Source organism: Haemaphysalis longicornis, unplaced genomic scaffold (assembly GCF_048455015.1).
Source record: "Haemaphysalis longicornis isolate Haplotype H1 unplaced genomic scaffold, Haemaphysalis longicornis Haplotype H1 scaffold_7, whole genome shotgun sequence".
In the NCBI taxonomy this organism is placed as follows: domain Eukaryota; kingdom Metazoa; phylum Arthropoda; class Arachnida; order Ixodida; family Ixodidae; genus Haemaphysalis; species Haemaphysalis longicornis.
Genome location: NW_027526422.1, coordinates 55,555,078 through 55,574,255, shown reverse-complemented (window position 1 = coordinate 55,574,255; position 19,178 = coordinate 55,555,078). Strand labels below are relative to the sequence as shown.

Below are 19,178 nucleotides of genomic sequence, written 5' to 3'. Positions count from 1 at the left end.
TTCTTCTCACTTGCGCACCAGTTATCTGCTGATGCTTGACGTCAAAGCGCGCAGGCATGGCGGCAAGTTCAAATTGGGATACAAGTGTTGCAACAATATGGTTTAATGGCACGCAAGTGGCCGATGCACCACTTACTTGCGTTAGAGGGGACTCACTTGTTAACATTCCTATGGGAGTTCCTGCTGCATGACCCACGACTTAAAAACCATCGTACACCAATACGAAAAGCTTTGCAAATATATCTCAATGTTCCCAGCGGTCTAGTTTGCTTATTTTTTAAAGTTCAGAGCACTTTAGGGGCTCGCTTTGACGTCGTAGCTCGCTCGCTGGACCCAAGTAGAGCCGCACGGCGTTCCGTAGTAACGGCTGTCGTAGCGGCGTAACCTAGAGGCTTCGAAAGCCAAGCGGTTTCTATAGTCATACGCGTTCGAAACTCGTGAACCGCTGGCGCTTGTCATACATCTCCCCGTTGTTTAGCGCAAAAAACACTGCAGGTACATTTGAGGAAAAATATACGTAATTAACCGGCAGCGCCCGCGTTCATTTAGTTAGGAACGCTCGTTGGGTTGGTTTTTGCGATAGAAAGCGATGAAAAGTGGAAGTGCAACGCCGGCCCTGCGGGAGGAACACCAAGCCCAAAAAGAAGAGAACTCTCGCTGGCGTAGTTTCAGGCAGCGGGCGCGCGAGCACTGCGAAGGCGGGAAATTTGAATTGCATTGCGTGGTAGGAGTGAGCCGATAACGGCGCTACAGCCCATTGTGGCGAACCACTGCTCTGCACTTCCGACAGCTCTCGCATTGAGTGAAACGGCTTTAATGTTTTTAGAGATTTGTCACTCCTGAGCTAAAATTAAAAAAAAAAAAAAACTCCTGCTTGCTACACAGCTAGCGCCATCCTACTATAGTAAAATATGGATAAATCAAAATGCGTTTTTTGTTTATTTTTTATCTCAGCAAAGAAGTGATATATTTCTAAACGAAGCAAAGTAGGCCATTAGGAGCCTTTCCAGGAATTTGTAAAACCTTTGGTATCGGTACACGACGCTTTTTAAGCCCGTGGGTCATGAATCAGTAAGTTCCATCGGAATGTGATCACGTGAGTACCCTTTAACGTATACGCCGCACAGGACCGCACACGACCGCTGTAAAACGCGACACCACTATTCCAGGGGCGGTATTCTCGTAACTATCCCTTTTGAAAACGTCCCTTTTGAGTCCCTTTCATCGTGACGTACTTCCGGTTAAGCAATGGGCGTTGGCAGTAGGTTTGCCTCGCTTGCGTTACGTCACTTCCAGTTGTTTGCTTTTAGCCAATCAGGGTTCGCCCAAAAGGGACACTTTTGAAAGGGGCGCAAAAGGGACAAAACTCGAGAATACCGCCCCAGGTGCGAAGCTTTATTTTGACTTCTGTTCGTACAAATGGCCGCCGACGTTTCACTTAGAGTGACTCTTGTGCGCGTGTCTGCACGTGCCAGGCAGTGTTTTCGCTTTTCCGCCACCGCAGATGGGTTTGGCAACAGACCAGACCAGACGGGCCAGTGACGGGACAAAATTTTTCTTTAAGACCGCAGCGCGATCATTCATCCGCTTCGTGGCCCTCGCCTCCTCTCTCAGGTGCTGTGAGTGTAAAAAAAAAAAAAAAAACCTTCTTTTTCTCTCCTTCCTTTTTTTGTAAACACTCGCGAGCGTGCGGTAGCTCAGAATAGTCTAGAGTGCCAGATGGAGTCGCTTTTAAAAACAAAAACCCCGCGCGCAGAGCTCGTTCCATGTCAGCTGCATAGTGCGGGCGTATATATTCTCCTGTTTTGTAAACAAAGCTGTCTGCCTGCGGAAACGTGCCATTAGAAACGGCACCTTCCGCGTCTTATTTAAAGTCGCCCTACTTTGGGGTCGCAACTAAGTCCCAAATATTTTACTTTTATCTTTGAGCTGACTTTCTATTGCGCAGTGTTTTCTTAATTGTTAATAACGGCGTCAGAGGGCTTAATTTTTCAAATCTAGTGACTGTTGTCGTTAACGAAAGACCCCGCATATACAAATAGAGAATTAGTTTGGGACAATTGTCTTTAAATACGAGGAATTACCCGCAGTGGTGGCTCAGTGGCTAAGGCGTTGCGCTGCTGAGCACGAGGTCGTTGGTTCGATTCACGGCCGCGGCGGCCGCTTTTCTGATGGAGGCGAAAAGCAAGAACGCCCGTGTGTACAAGATTTCGGCGCACGTTAAAGATTACCAGGTGGTCAAAATTAATCCGGAGCCTTCCGCTACGGTGCGCCTCGTCGCCTGCGTTGCGTCGGCGCGTTAAACCCTACAATCAATCAATTAAATACGAGGAACTCTTCGGTTTGGGAGAATCGCTCGCTGTTCGGCGCATGAATTCACAGATAAGTGTGCCTAGGTCATTATCTTCTGACGTCTTAAAAATGACGTTAAAAATAGTGCCCAATCATTACTAATCGACTCAAAACGCATATGCAAGTGATGACACGTATGAGTTCGGATTAAAAACGCGTTTTGAATGGCGTGCTACTTTGGTGGTGTAAATAGCACACATACCAAAACATTCGCCTTCCAACGCCTAGCATGCTCTTCAGACACGTGACTCTTCGTTCGCAGACATAAGAATACATGAATCCCTAACCATATAAGCTACTCCAAAAAAAGAACTACAGCATTGGTGTTGACGCGAAAAAAAGTAGCAACTCCACTTTGTGTTGGGCGTCCACAAATCATCACCTGTGTTAGCAAAAAAATGAAGGACAACACGCGGGGATATTCGTTTTGATTTCACCAAACAAGCCCGGTCGTTTTCACTACGCATAAACATTATCGTAACATCCATTTCCCCTACAAGGTACCCCGCCACGTGTCCGCGTATACGCGGAGAGACATCGCCCCCCAACCAACGCAGAAGCATAAAAATTTGGGTAATGCCTGTAAATCACCGCATTTCCGCCGGTAAGAACGCTCCCCTTGCGCCGGAAATATCGGCGTGCTAAGGCAAGCCTTGGCAGACGTCGTTAGCCCAACCTCACCGAGCAGAAGAATTAGTGTGGCGCTACTTCGTCGTGCGGCAAACGACTGCAAGGCTCGCCTCAACTGGGAGCGAGACACAGCCAGAGGGTATTGATCCGCTTGGAAGTGCGTGGCATGGCGAAAAAGTTTTGCACTACCGAAGACGACTTGACACGCCTGAAGCAATCGATATCATAAGAGCGAAAAAAAAAAAAGCGGCGTCCGTGTACAAACGCTAGAGTTGCGTAGTTGTGGACACTATAGCTCTAAAAGCCTTCGGGCATCGGGGTCCTTCCTAGCTCTTTCTCTGGAAAGAAGCCCCCAAGGAAATGTCCAGTAATGCAACCTGGGTTCCGCCCATCCACCGACAAAACTATACACTAATAAGGCACACATTAACTCTCTCGATTTCGCACCCTGAGGCAGATCGTCAAAAGAGAAGCAAAAGGAAAAACTGGAAAGTTATCTCCCAAACTGGAGAAGGTGTCCCTGTGCGAACTTTTCAGCGCTCATATACTAAAGAACCTTTCACCGTAACGGTGTCTAGAATGGACAATTCTTGGGTAGTTTAGGAATGTGGAGTTTATTAAAGCTTGGGAGTGACGTTTGAAATTTTATACGTGCACCTTTGCGGTGAGTTGAGCCAATTTCCCAGTCGAAAATAACGATACGAAAAATTTCTGTAGTTTGTCGTATTTTTGCGTGTCGTACTGCCGTCTTGACGTATTCTGGACGTGTCGTGATTCTGATGTTCTGTCGTGTGTCGTATTCCTGTCCTGATTTTGACGTTCCGTTGTGCCGAATTCCTGTCGTGTCGTGATCCTGATGTTCCATCAGTAGGTGCGCATGGTTTGAATTACATTGCCCATTGTGAAGATTAGCGTAAATGGCAGTTCTGTTGTGACTACAGCAATGTTTGTCGTTGAGAAAATTGACTTTGTCGTTACGACTAAAATGTTTGTCGCAACAACAGAAGGCTTTGTCGTAACAACAGGACTTCTGTTGTCACAACAAAGTTTTTTTGTCGTAAGACAAGGAATTCTTGTTAGGTTTCTGCGGTATTCCTGTTGTGACTTTCTGCACTGGGAATAATATACGATATGAACATTTCCGAAGTGCAACGGTTACAACGCACTGGTGTGCGCTTCTGGCGGTTTAAGCGCCACGATGCATGACAATTTCAATGGCGTAGCAGCTGTGAAACTTGGCTACCAAGGAGAACGCGGCCTAGAAGATATCATGTATACGTTTCCCAATTCAAGAAAAAAACGCGCATGCACCTTCTTTCTCTTAGTGGAATAGTTAGTAAACTAGCTGCAGCGAAAATTGCGAAAACGTGTTCCAGTACGTAAACAACAGTGACAGCTGGGTTCGAGCCTCTAGTAACCTTCCCAGCCTTTCTGGATGCCCAGGAGGGACCCGCTACGTTACTTTCCGTATTCTCGTTGCGATCTATTGAGCTGGCTTAGAAGAAATAAATATCGACACCGGTGCGAACCATTTATCGCGGCTCGTTTTCTTACCTGCTTGGAACATATAGACCCGCCGCGTCGCATCACGGGAAGCAGTTGTGATGTCTGTCGCAGGGGAAGTTCTCAAAAAAAAATTTCTTTATCGCGAAGTGCCAATTATAATGCAGCATGAAAAAGTTTGTTTTCTGCGCGTCGTAGCTATAAACTTGTGCTGAAACTTAATAGAACTTGTTGTTGGGCTAGTTGGTTCATGTTTCTTGAATTGTGCTGAAAGGCTCGCTGGGGTGGACGGCTAAATACCAATTTAGAGATCATGGAAATACAGTCCAGCCCGCTTATAACGAACACGTAGGGACACCGAAATCAGTTCGTTATACCAGTTTTTCGCTATATCTGGACATAAAATCTATGTATACAAATGGTAACTGGAAACGAAGATTTGTTCGTAATAACCATGATTTCGTTTAAAACGGGTTCGGTATATGTGGGCTGTGGTATAGATGTATTGAACGTGCGGAACACAGGCGTTTTCATTTTTTTTTTTCAACCGTCAGAAAAATAGCCGCCGCGGCAGGGATCGAAGCCATGTCGACTCCGCTTCAAATTAAAGCGACAGAGTTACACAAATTACAACGACAATGAATCGAACTGGCAGGTACGATAAATTTATCATTCTCGTACGCGGGAATTTGTATAATTTTTTAACGGAAAGTTTGATAATAACGCCAAAGCTCTTGTTTAGGCCGAGTTGCTTCTCAGGTGTTCACAGTAGTCTGGCTTTGTATCTTGAACCTGCCAGTTATATGCAATAAGTTACCGCTACAGTTTATTCTAGTTGTTTTTAAAAACTGTTTACAAATAGTTTTTGTGATGTTCCGGTCCGGCGTAGGGTGCAGGCCTTGATTACGAACGTAGAGGATGAACGCTAAGCCTGAATTACGAGCGACGCTACTCTATACTCCTCCGAATGCAGCTGCGCGCAACCCCCCTACACTTGCCCGGACTGCAGGCAACCCCCTATAGGCTTAAGCAAATTACCTTGCCTGGGAATGCTATGCCAAGGACGAAGTGCGCGGAAGACGGTTCCTTCGTCGAGAAGACATCGCGAACTACGGCAGGCGGGCAGTTCGCTCACGCAGACCATTCCACTCTATTTGGCACCAGTTAGGTTAAGGCGAACCTGAGTAGGTGAACTAAGTAAACGCGTTGGATGAGCATCAACTAACATTAATTGCTCCGATCAGCCACCGACAGAATCTTGCAGGGAAGCAGGTTGTTCATGGAAACTATACATGTACATATAGAAAAACTAAGCCTAGACCACAGCGAAATGCCTCCGCCACTTCAATTATGTACCACGAATAGGAAAGCAGGCAGTGCGACAGATATTAAAGAATGTCTTGTTTAGCCTCTCCATTCATTAGCCCCTTTCCCAATAAAACTTCAACGCAAGTCGGAAATGATCATTGTTCATTTTTTTAGTTTTACTGTGACCCCTCACAGCAGGGCCCGCACGTAAGTTTTTCCAATGACCTATTCTTTTCGGGAACCCAATTCCTCCAGTGTCTTCACACATGCGTATACAAATTACTTACAATAACGCAAAGGCGTGACAATCTTTTTTCTGCTCACGAACTGTGGGTTAGACAGTACCGAGATACTTCATTGCTGCCGAAAAAAAAACAAAAAAAAAAAAACGGGCCATCACTAACGTGAAACCTGGGGAGGGGCGAAGCATTCAGTGTATAAGTGCATTCAAAGATTGTAAGCCTCTCTCTTGCCACACGGCGCGCACTGGTATACGCGACATCCGAATTACGAAGACGGAGGAGAAGTGAAATTCGAAACGCAGAATGCAAATTTTAAAGTTAAAGCGAGGACGGAACGAAATAGAAGCAAGCAAGCAAGCGCGAACGAAAAACGAGTGTCCCGGCGTGTTCTTTTATTACGCGTTTTTGTCCGCGGAGATGAAACGTTCTAGCACGAAGCGTTGGAAAGCGAGTGTCCCGGTGTGTTCTTTTAGTACACGTTACGTTCTAGCGCGAGGCGCTGGAAAACGAGTGTCCCGGTGTTTTAGTACCGTGACCACATGGGAATACGACGACGAACGACGACGACGACGTGAGACGCCGACAGCCCGAGCCCCTAAAAGGCTTCGCCCCGAAAAGAGGGTAAAGGCAATCATAGGTACAGCAACTTGCCCGCAATACTATACGTTTCCACCGCGATTTCTTCTTTTAAGTCAGCAGTCAGAACATAAAGCTCATCATTTTCGTTTGACGCGGAAAAGTGCTACGCTGCACCAGGTCTCTCATAAAGCTATCGGTAGCACTAAGGAGAAGGTGAAGAAGACAAACCTTCTCCCGGGCACGTCTTGCAGCAACGTTCGGGCAGCAGGACGGGGTCATCGCAGGTCGGTTTCGGGCAGTCATTCTTGATGTTTTCGCAGCGCACTCGTGCCACGACCCGCTTCTTGCGGTGGACCTGCGCCGTTTAGAGAACACGGGGACAAAAAGGAGCGCTTAGTCTCGGCGGCCAACGCAGCAAGGCGGAGCACAGCAATAGCGATGATCGGAGAGAAGTAACCTGAAAGAGATACCTCGGATGGTTATAATCGCGCAAAGATCACGTTGATTGAGCGGTCGTCAACTCGCTTTGTTCGGATTCAAGCAAGGCCGTACGGTCAAACTGGTGCTACTTTGTTTTCCTTAGCCTCCCAAGCCCGAATGACATGCATAAGCGCACTCAGAACATGTGAGTCTACACTAGCAAGGAAAGCGTGGTTTTCTGGTATCAAGTTTATATGCATACGGTATTTTTCTAGCAGGAAGGCGTGATGAAGTGCGATGTAGAGTAGCAGCACTTGAATAAGAGATCCGCTTACTCTCTGTAACGGCACGCAGTACTGCTGTTGCGCACCTGGGCAACCATCGACTCTTCCAGCGCCATGTATGAACATCCGGCTATGTGAAACTGCTACTCCAGGCATGGCGCTTGTAGGGGCTTTAAAACAAGCGCCGACGGACAGCCCACAGTGCCACGTAAAGGGCGTGGTCGGCTTGACTGTCGCACCACTAGCGACGCAGCAGTTTGCAAAAGAGATTTGGAATCGGTCGGCAAGCAGTGGTCATCGTGGATGAACGATCTTTAAATGCAGCGTGTATATATGCGTACCATGATGTCACACACGGTATGACATCATAATGTCATACCATGACTTATGATGTCAGACACGGTCGTATGGTTAGACAACGTATTGAGCAGGCACGGAAGGCGGAATGTATGCACCTGAAAGTACAGAATTTTCTACTTGTGAATTCTTCTCAGAAAAGGGTGTGTTTTTTTAAGGCGGCGGTTGTTAATGGCAAATTCCGCTGTTTCGCAGACATACGTGCACGCAAAACGATATTGCTACTGTCTTTAAAGGAGGCTTCTCTGCACGCCCTCTTACTGTGAGAAAATACCAACTTCAAGGAGGTAGACATAAACTCACCAGGAACAACTCAACATTAATGAAAAGCAAAATGCAGCTGCAATGATGCTGGTTTTACAACAATATGGGGTGGCGTGAGCGGTTTTGTAACGCATAATGGTCCAAGGCGTCATTTCTGCGGATGCAGTAACGGGCCTAAAACCTAACGCGCTATACCGCCTGGAAGTGAATAAGACGCAAGAGGTCATTTGGGTTTTTGCGGGAATATTATAACAGCTAACGACATAGCGCAGAGAGACGTGGGCTACTGGGCGCCGTATGTAGTTCGATAAGCTCAGATTATAAAAAAAGGCTTTGAGGAGAGGTTATGAACAATGGATCCATGAAACGTGGACAACTAAATCGTTTAGGTACCTCTACATTAGATGTGCGGATGAGCAGTTGCTGAGAAATACTGTAAAGCTAGTGATGAAATATGTAACGAACAGTGGAGAGTCAAAAACAGGTAAGGTAACCGCACCAAAAGCAAAGTAGACAGAAACAAAGAAATGGAGGGAAAAATAATCAGAACATCGTTAATGATGTATGGGGCAGTAACACTTGATTCCAGGGAAGGAAATTTACGTGATGACCCTAAGGGAGTGCTTTGTTTTTTGACGCTAGAGCAGGTTTCTTGACGACAGAGTGATCTGTGGGGAACCATACTGAAAATGAGGGGGAGTGTGTGGTCTGTAGGAAGGAAGCGGAAATGATTGGGCACATTTTGTTGTAATGAGATTGCAGCCATATAAATCCATTCGAGGGAAGTTTTTTTCAGCAACCTTATAGTTTTAGAGGTTGTACACGGAAAGTAAAGTAAGATGCTGTAAATGTGACTAAAAGAAGACAGGAATTCCGGGTGATGAAAAGCAGACAGGAGCTGCCTACGACATGTCACGAACAAAATTTAATTTGAGCATGCCGCTAATAGCACAGCTAAAACTAAAAAAAAAGTACTACAACATGGACGCATTAGCTTCGTCGGTGACAAATGTCATTAACACGATGCAAAGATCACGTCATAGGCAACGACTCAATTAAAAAAAAACGCAAAGCGGTTTCTATAAGAACTATTTGGCACAAAACCTCGTCGGTGCTGCGATTGGTAAGCGGAAAGTAAACCAGAAAGAACAAGCGAATTGCAACATTATAAAACTTGTCGACGCGAAAAAAACCTCTACTTAGGTGTCGTGTATGTCACTGAAGGGAAAACGAGGAGAGTTCAGGGCGTCTTGGGTGTGAAAAACGTACACAAAAAGCCCGCTTTACGAAAAGGCCAATTACTGGCATGTCGGGCCCGAGTGAAATCCCCGCTTTGCGAGGCTGTCGCTGGAGGAATTCCCTTGGCGCCAACGGCCAAGATTGGCCCAACATTACCAACTTTCGCACAGCCCTCTTCCCCTGACACTGCGCCGCATACAGCAAAAGTCTTACAATACTATGAGTTTGCGTTTTCCTAAAAAAAAAATAACGAAAGACTGCAGGAGCAAACTTTTTACGCTATTCGCAAATTGTTTAACGGAAAACCGGGGTTTAGTGCCGCGTGAACCCACAAAGAAAACGGTCTCCATGTACCCGAAACAATGCAAGGCACGAGACGTAACGCGCCTTTTCATTTCAAAGTTGTTGAGCTGATGGGAGACCAAACTATTTGTATTCATTAGCGCTTAAAGAACTCAACTCGTTGTTTGCTGAATTGTTTTCTGCAGTCGTCCCTACGCAAGTTTTTCTTAACAGCTTATTATATCTAATGAGCTGTAGAATGGGATTTTCTATCAGTCGTAATATACGAGCTATAGAATGAAATATTCTATAGGTCGTTATATATAATGAGCTACAGAATAATAACATAAAATCTTATAGAAGTAGGGCAAGCAAAGCTGTATTATACAGAAAAAAACTTTTCACTCTGCAAATGGAACCCATCTCGCTAAGCTGCTGCAAATCGCTTCAAAGTCGATACGACGTTTGTTTTTATTTTTTTTCTTCATGTCATAGCACTCTGAGTTCTCGTTAGCGCATTAACCCGAAATACCCGGAACTACGTAAACTGTACTAACGTGGACGTACGTAACGTCCATTAAACAGTCATCATCCGTCACATTCTCGCTCGCACTCGCTGCTTCCTCGTTCTAGGAGACTGCGGAACAACGCGGCAACGGACACTGCCGCAACCGGCGCATGCGTTTATTACGAGCGCCTCAGCGAAAACGAGCGCCGGAAGCAAGCATGATGGATGGCGGGCACATAAAGTGCATATAGAGCAGTGAGACCCGGCAAATGGGAGCCCCGGTGCTCCGTGCTGCCCCCCGGGGGTCTGAAGGGGTACTTAATCAGCCCGGGGACAAGCATTCGGCCCCGCATCTGAAGAAGTGCGACGTCTTCATTAATCACGACGCGACGAGCGTCCGAATCTCAGGACAACTTGGACCCTTTTCTCGGGCCTCATTTTCTTGGCCCATCCCTCAAGTCGCCTTCGTCTGTCTTGCGCGCGCGGTGTCATCTATTTTGTTCTCCTTTGTGGCCGTAGTGGCGGGTGTGTACAAAACAGCGGATACGAGTTGCTCGAGGCGGGCCTTCTACCGCCACCGCGAAAGGCGGGAAATGAAAAAGTGAGGGGAATCCTTGTTTATAATGAGGCACGGACTCGCCGTGGCCCCAGGGTAGGCATTGTTGCCGAGTTTCCAGAAACTTGTCAGGTTAGAAGAAAAAAAAAAAGAGGTTGGAGCCGAACTTTCTACTAACATTAGTAAAAAAAAAGTAACAGTTGTTGTAGCAAAATGTTTTTAGTTCATTCAGTGCCGAGATATGGTCCGACACTGTAATTCATGGCAAAAAATAAGAATGAAAAAAGAACATCAGACAAAGGAAGAAGGCGTATAATAGATATATCGCATAGTTTGGGATATTCCACGTGCATTAAGGATTAGCGTTCGTGACGTAAGCAAAGCGCACATGTACAGCTTTCCGGCTCATCACAATTCTTTCAGAAGTAATTACTCTGCAAATATTTAGCGTAATTTAAAGAATTTTGGCACTGCTGATGCTGAGGGCGAAGGCGTGCATTGTGCGGAGTTTGAAGTTCGGCGCTTAACTCTACGCCGTTCCAGAGCCAAGGAAACCTTCCATTGAAATGTTCTGCGCTTAACTCTACTCCGTTCCAGAGCCAAGGAAACTTTCCATTGAAATGTATGGGCGGTAACCTTTGACAGCGAGTAAGGCAAAAACTATTTAGAGTTCTGAAAAATTATTTCGCAGTTTTCATGTACAGACACGCTTCCTCATCTACGCGGATGATGTCACAGTATGGTCGACGCACAAAAACGTGCAGATGCAGTATACAGCGCTGCAGAAGGCTCTTGAAGTTATCCAGGCATTTGCAGCGAAGGTTGGTCTAACTGTATCCGCCGAGAAGACGAAGTACATGACAGTCGCTAGCAAATCTGGCCGCAAGAAGCTCGCCGTCCACCTTCCATCTATACGCATAGGCGCTCATCAGCTTGCTGAAGCAACAGAGCTCCGTATTCTGGGCTTGCATATTCACCAGGCTGGTACCGCTACAGCATGGCTTAAAGGAGTGAGGAAAACGGCGGCAAATACCATTCGCCTGATCCGCCGCATTGCGCCAAAAGCGGGTGGTGCAAGAACTGAGGTCGCTCGTAGGCTGGCGTGCGCTGTGCTCCAACCACGATTGGTTTATGAAGCCCAGTTTCAGCGTCTAACCGTATCCCAACATGCTAAACTGGAAGCTATTAATAGAGAAGCCATGCGAGTCATCCCCAGTCTCCCTCGCATCACCCCGATACCGGTCCTTCAGGAACAAGCTCAGCTCAACACAATTGACGAGCTCATAATTCAACGCCGAGCTGTGCGACTGTCAAAGTATATATGCATGTCTGCAGAACGGCCATGCACTGTACGACCACTTCGACCCGGGCAACTTGGCACCTCCGGAAAGTCAGGATGAGCTTCCACCCTGGGGTTATATGATTATAACCTCCAACAAAACAAGCCATCTGCAGAGAAGGCGGACCAAGGAGGGTAAAGCGCAGCTCTCTCCCCTCCCAAATCACCCGGCACCAGACGATCAATGCCTCCTCTACACCGACGCTTCATGCACAGGAACGCATGGAGTCACTGCGTGGACCAGCCCCACTCATCCCAGCATCGAAGGCCGTATTACCTACGCCTCTGCCACATGCACCCCAATCCTGTTGGAATTGCAGGCTATACACGACGCCCTACTATGTGCAGCCGCTTCCAATGAAGGCTTGAATACCATCAATCTTCGCACCGACCCTACACAAGTGATCCACTATTTGAAACAGGTTGCGCAGACCCCCATCATCTGCCAACGCATCCACCAGCTCCATAGCAAAATGCCATCCAAAGTGGTTGTGTCATGGGTTCCTGGTCACACCAGTATTGCAGGAAATGAACGGGCTGACTTCCTGTCACACAACTGCCCGGTTCCATCATCCCCCGCCCAGCTCCCAAGTGACCCATGGGCCACAAGAACGGCTGCAAAGGAGGATCTTCGACGCCGAACGCGTGCTCTTATACCTCCGTGTTCGGTTCTCCTCCCCCTCAATCTTACCAGGATGGAGGAGGTTGTACTACGAAGGATCCGACTGGGCGTGGCTCTTACTCCTGCCCGCACGAGTGGATGGAAAGGGGACTACTGAGGACATGTGAAATGTCCAACCTGCTGTGAGGAAACGGTTACGGCAGACCTTCACCACCTACTATGGACATGCCCTGGAACTATAGGACATTCGAAGAAAATGTTTGATGGCAGCAGGCCTAAATTTGCAGCAAAACACGCATTACCATCGGTGGCTCCATGGTCCTGCCTACCGTTCCCTACTGGACTATATCCGGGAGGCCAACCTAGTTTCCTGGATATAGATCGGACCCGCTTGGTGTCTACTAAGCCTCGAGGCTATTAAATAAACGAACAAACAACAACAAGTCTACTCCCTGCCCCATACGAAATTTTACTTTCCTGCAGTGGTTCCACTAGGTTCCTGAGAATTCGCCATTTCGAGCGAGAAATCTGGGGACGAAGAAGCGACCATGGTCTCGGTCTGCCCCGCCTCGCGCTTTATTATAAGCGCGCTGCGGTCGTGTCGTGCCGCATATCGTTTCACTAGCACCTACCGAACGCGGCAAAAAAAAAAAAAAAGAACGCCTTTGAAATTGAAATGGAACTCCTGTTTCCGTGTTCGCACTGCGTCGGGTACCATTTTTATTAGTCTTATTGAAACTATTAGTAAGGCTACACTAAAAATTAACCTACTTTTGCAAATGCGAGAAAAATACGTGTTTCCCTTATAAGAGTTATGTTTAAGCGCTAACCACAAACTCCAGGAAAAAAGAAAGATAGCACACAGGAGCTCCGTCCTGCCTTTCTTTTTTGTCCCCGAAGTTGTGGTTGACTCTCAAACCTAACTTTGCAATTAAATACCAAGTAGCCCGTAGGGACATTTTTATTCAGTAGTCACCTTACCCTGCAGTCAGCTGTTTTTTTTTAGATAACACCTTACTTTCATATTTTTTTATCTAGTGTTATCTAGTTTATCTTATGGTTAGTATTATTATTTTATCTAGTAATACCGCGCGGTCAGCAAACCTCTCGGAGGCACACTCGACCGTAGCTTCTTTGCCGAGCAAAAGCGGTGAAGGAGCTCAGCGCCGCAGACAAACGTATCATGCGCGGACCACTCCACATGGGTGCAGTTCTGTTCGATTCGTCTCACCGTTGCTCCTCTTTTCTCGCACTCACTCGCACGTCTGAGAACAGACTTGGCGGCTTAGGTGCCATTTAATCAACGCCGCAGTCAGGCGAGCTCACCGAGAAGATGGCGCTACAGTTGGCGGAGAGAGCACGGATGCGGCGAGACAAACGGCCAGATTGGAAAGAGAGAGGAGGAAGGGAGAAGGGAGAGATTGGGTGCGAGAGTGCACCGCACCGCCTTCATTCCGTAGCAGCCAAGTCGAACACATAAACGGAGCAAGACAGCTGTATGCGAGGAGACGGTGCCGGGGATTTCGACGTGGAAATCAACGAGAAGAGAAATGAGAAAAGGAGGAAGTGGAGACGAAGAAACCCGAGAACGAGGTCCGCGCTTGTTCCGATCGGGCGAACAACAACGGCGATTAATCGTGCAATGTCGAGGAAACGAACACAAAGGCGGGGGAAAGCAGCCAAGTCTGGCGTCGTTCGCTGGATACGGACGAGTTCTTCGTATATCGTACTCGGGTATTATTATTATTACTCCTCTCTCGCTGGTGCCGTGACATCGCGCGTTCACTTCAAAATCTGACGTGAGGCTGAAAACCATTGCCTGGAGTAAAAAAAAATTAAAAAACTCGCACGCCTTCTCTGCACTAGTGTCTTTAAAGAAGGCAATTTACAACGCCGTATATGCGCGAGTAGCACAGCAGCGGGTTTAAAGGCTGATCCTTGGACGAATATATCTAGTATTGAAACCCCTCCAACTAAAACAGATTAGTGTTAATGATGGGGTAAGTATTTTCTAAGGCATAACCTGTTGTAGCCGTAAAAGTTCCTAACGTCATTAATCTAAGTATATCCCGAATGCCGCCGATACGGCATGTGTCTCTAGGATATGATAGAGAAACATCGTCGGCTTTCGTTGCAACGAAGTTCAACCGAGAACGTGTATCGTCTCAAGAATAAAAGCCCACAAAACAGGAAACCATTATGCAAAGAGTTGGGAACTGGCATTGTTAGCGTCTTCTTGACCGACCAGCCCATCCGGTTGTGGTTTTGGTCGCCTGTATTCAGTATTCACGCCCACGCCATTGCATTTCCGTTGTACAAATGAAATGAAGGATACTGGACAGTGGGCTTACCTGAAGGCAAGACGCACATCTCAGATGGCGTCAGACGGTCATGACGACCCATTAACCATCGGCTAGACAAAAATCGACACACTAAACCACGTTTATTGTGTCGGCGTCTAGATGCTTCAGCATTTCTAGGTGGACTCGGCGAGTACAACCGTTTTTAAGTCTGTAACGCTTGGTGTGTCCAGACGCCTGCCAGAATACTGTTAATGAAAAGCGCTAGACGTAAATTGCCTCTAAAGATGTCCTCCTAGCAATGCAGTTGTGTGAACGGTGAAGCCGACTTTAACAGCTGCTTGGTATGACACGTTTTATACGAATACAAGATAACTTATGAAAATGTTGCATAAACGGCCTTGATGACTTCCTAGTAAGGTATCAGACTGCTTATATTGCGCCTAGAAAAAGTGCCATCTTACAACTGCACGGGTGTCTAGTGTAGAAGCCTTCTTTTAAAGTCGGTTTTCTAGCAGAGCGGCTTGGGCAATTATTCCACAATTACCACTTGGGATTTTCTGCATTTTTTAAAAACCTTAAATAAAAAGGAAATCAAAATACTCGTATTTATTTGCCAAGATGTTAGTGAAATAAATACGTAGGTAGGTCCCATAAATATGGGTCTGTCACATGGAATACAGAAACGTATTCCCTAGGTGGAACAAACCAGGTAGGTTCACTATGCTCGTTCTGCTACAAGCTTCGTTTACTGTTTACAAAGTGCTTAATGACTCAGTTTCACGTTAAAAGTCGAACTTTCAACAGTGTTTTGATGCGGAAGGGGAAGGGGTTGGCGAGGCCCGATGGATTGTACTATTTTTAAATAGATTTGGCATATAACAAGATGCGGTTATCATGGCGCCTCATAAGTTGACCGTCCTCAGTAAATGGATAAGATATACAGACGCTGGCTTCGTATACCTAGGCCAAACCAGTTGTTTCATTCCTTGAAACAAGCTCTTCGCTGTAGAAAACAAACGTCCCTGCACACTGGAAATTTACTCGACAGAAAAGTTAGAACACAAAGCAATAACGTTTCCAGTAACTAGACCATTACGCTAGTTCATCAAAACCGAGTTAAGGCGCAGGACAACCATAAACAACACCACACCGTACCCACGTCGCTCGGTTAAAAACAGTTACGAAACAGAGTAAAGCACAGCTGCGCTAAAGCGAGAAATTAGGGCAAACTAGCGATTTCCAGCCCTGTCACGCAAAGCTTTCAGGGCATATTTCATACCGTGCCTCGGTAGCATTAAGCTTCTGGGGCATTGTAAAGCGTAGGGAGTAGCTCTGCGGGAAAAAAAATCCACAAAGACAAGCGACGCACGGTAAATTGCTCCACGTTAGTGAAAAATATAACTTGTTGTGCATACTACGTGCTCAAAACATCTGGCGCTCATTCATTTGGGGGCGGGAAGAGGGGGGGGGGCGGGAGTGATGGCTTGGCGGCGAAAGTGCACAATCAGCCAGCGAGCGAGTGATGCATGCTCACAAAGCTACGCCCTGCCTCTTGACGCACAATAAGCCCTCGTTACAGCTAAGTGCGCTGTACAGGAGAATGGCTTCGTTATACGCGATACTTCGCTAAAAGAAGGCGTTATGTGATTTTTATACATTCTAACAGCGATTTTATTATAACGAGGTTTTACTGTGTATACTTCTTCAGTAGAAACATTCTCACAGCGGAGAGGAAAGCGGCCACTCCAGCCACGTTAGTCATCGCGAACGACAGATATCCGACTACCACGGCACTGGTTGACGCTGTATAAGGTCAGTACGAATACCAGTTTCACGAAGTATCGTTCTGCGGAGCGTGCGGTGGAGCCCGCTAATGGTGTTTCCGTGAAGTACCAACCAAATGTGCCATAACTTCCTATCTCGACGCAGCAACCAACTCGATGATACAAGGCAGGGCTCACTCAGCGAGGAAGACGCACTCCAGTTAGAATATATGTATAAAGAAGTTTCGCGTCACAGATCGACGGAAACCGCACATTGTCGGAGGATTCCGAACTGCTTGGCGGCTTTCTCGAATTTAATTGGCAGTTATCCAGAGAACGTGTCCCGAGGTGACACTGCGTTACACTGGCGGTGGTGGGCTGCAGGGCTGGTCGGCAAAATTTGGGTTTGGGTGTCGTTTGTTGGGTTGGGGTTGGGAAATTTGGGTTTCGTTTGTGTGTGTATCGGTCGATAGAATGAACATATACGGCCTAAAACAGTTCCCGTAAACCGCAGATAATATCGTCCCGTGTATTACTATCTCCTAGGGTGATTTCGAAATTCTCGAGATGAGTGCACGTTCCGGCACACTTCGTTTCATATCAGGTTCGGCAGGAAGACAAACGGGGGATAGGATTATTTGTTGTTACAATGTAGCACGTTGGCAAGTTCTGTCGCTGACATCTTGACGAGAAGCAGTTGCGATTATCTCTTGTTTTCTGAACTTTACTAAATCACCTGTATATATTTTTATAAAAGGTCCCGTTGAAAGTCTGTGATTATGTGACCTTCTTCAGTATATCCTAACAATGCACTCAGCCTTCAGTTTACAATTAAAAAAAATATTCGAGTTTGAAAAAAAAGAAGCACAAAATACTACGCAGATTGTCTTCGATATGCGAAGCGTCGTGTGTGCAGACTCACAATAATAATGATAAGACTCTATTCCTATCTGCCTTGCCGTAGACGTCCGCGGAAAATTCACCGCTCTCGCTCGTGCACGCGACGCCGCTGGAAACTTCATCCCACGGATCATTTTTGTTTTGCTAATCCAAGCGGCGACAGTGGAGCCGGATCTGTGTGCTTTGAACCACCCGAACATATATAGTCATTGGCATCACTAGAACCAGGAACGTGAGCCAGTGTGTGTTTCTTGTTTTGTTTTTGTTGGGTCTGACACAGCTTGCAAGAACACAAGGCAGTCTTTTTCATCTTTTATTTTGGTTCCGCTTTTATTTCGCCAGCATTTATCTTACCAGCGTTTCTTACAAAGGCCAACAAGCCGAACGAATAAGTGGTAGGAGCTACGCACATGGAACTCAATACAACGAACCATGAACGTGATCCATGGAGCAGAGTGTCCGTGCAAAAGAGCGACATTTATAGGAGAGTCTTCCTGTCTGCTGAACCGATATGACGCTGGGTGACCATTGCGCAACTATCAGGCTCGATTCCAATGAAGCCCCCTAGCTATACGCCTGCGTCAGTCCTGCTGTCGTCCGGCCCATATGCTTGCTGTGTTTTCCTCTGTTACAGCCTGTATATCCAGGCGACCTAAAACATTAAAGCCGTTCCACTCAACGTGAAAGCGATTCGCCATAATGGGCTGCAACGCCGTTATCCGCTCACTGCTACCACAAAAAGCAATTCAAATTTCCTGCCTCCGTAGTGCTCGCGCGCCCCCTGCCTGAAACAGCGCCAGGGGTAGCTCTGTACTTTTTTGTGCTTGCTTTTCCTCCCGAACGTGCCGGCGTTGCACTGCCACTTTTTTTCGCTTACTATCGCAAAAACCAACCCAACGAGCGTTCCGAACTAAATGAACGCGGGTGCTACCGGTAAGTTACATATATTTTGCGTCAAAAGTACCTGCAGTTTTTTTTTTCTTTTTTTTTCGCTAAACAACGGGGATACATATGACAAGCGCCAGCGTTTCAATAATTTCGAACGGTTATGACTATTTAAACCGCTTGGTTTTCGAAGCTCCAGCGGTACGCCGTACGGCGGAACGCCAGGCTCTACTTATGATTCCGTTATCTCGCGGCATTGCCCGATTCCGGCAGTCGTATGACATCGACCATTGCAGCGAGCTACGACGACAAGGCGAGCCCCTAAAATGATCTGCACTTAAAAATGTGGAATACTTTTACTTTAAACCTTGGCCGTTGTTATAGTGCATCTCTGGACGGCCCCCGCCGCCCCCTACCCTGAACCAGATGTTAAATAAAGTGGCTACTACTACTCTCCAATAGCGACGAGCGACCTCACCCGCAGTACTCGCAAGATGTGACACTTTCCTGACACTTTTATTGTCTTTTCTTCTCAGTCAGTGAATTTAACTCACGTTAAAAGAAGCTCCGAAGGTTGGTGTTTCGCTGTCACCAACCGAGTTAGGTAGCAGCTAGGCCGGTGAAAAGCCGACTTTGGAAGAAGGCTGGCATTGCATAAAAAAATAAACAGGGGGGGAGTGGGGGCACAAGTGTCCGCGTGCCTTAATTAACGGTCGTATGTAGCAAAAAAAAGAAAAATTGAAACAGATGGCAGCAATGAATTTAGCCCCTTGTGTGTTGACAAAAGAGAAAAGTTCACGTCTTTCCACGAGTTTATTACTGTTCCGGCTTGTAATACGATG

The 19,178-nt window shown here is 46.8% G+C and overlaps 1 protein-coding gene across 1 annotated transcript in view; it reads right to left on the bottom strand.

Moving 5' to 3' along the window:
* Sog (chordin short gastrulation) overlaps nt 1-19,178 on the bottom strand; it is a 327,634-nt gene that overhangs the window by 153,284 nt on the left and 155,172 nt on the right. The window contains exon 3 of the mRNA XM_077677340.1: nt 6,843-6,969. Within this exon, the coding sequence (XP_077533466.1) occupies nt 6,843-6,969 (127 nt within the window). The remainder of the gene's footprint in view (nt 1-6,842; nt 6,970-19,178) is intronic.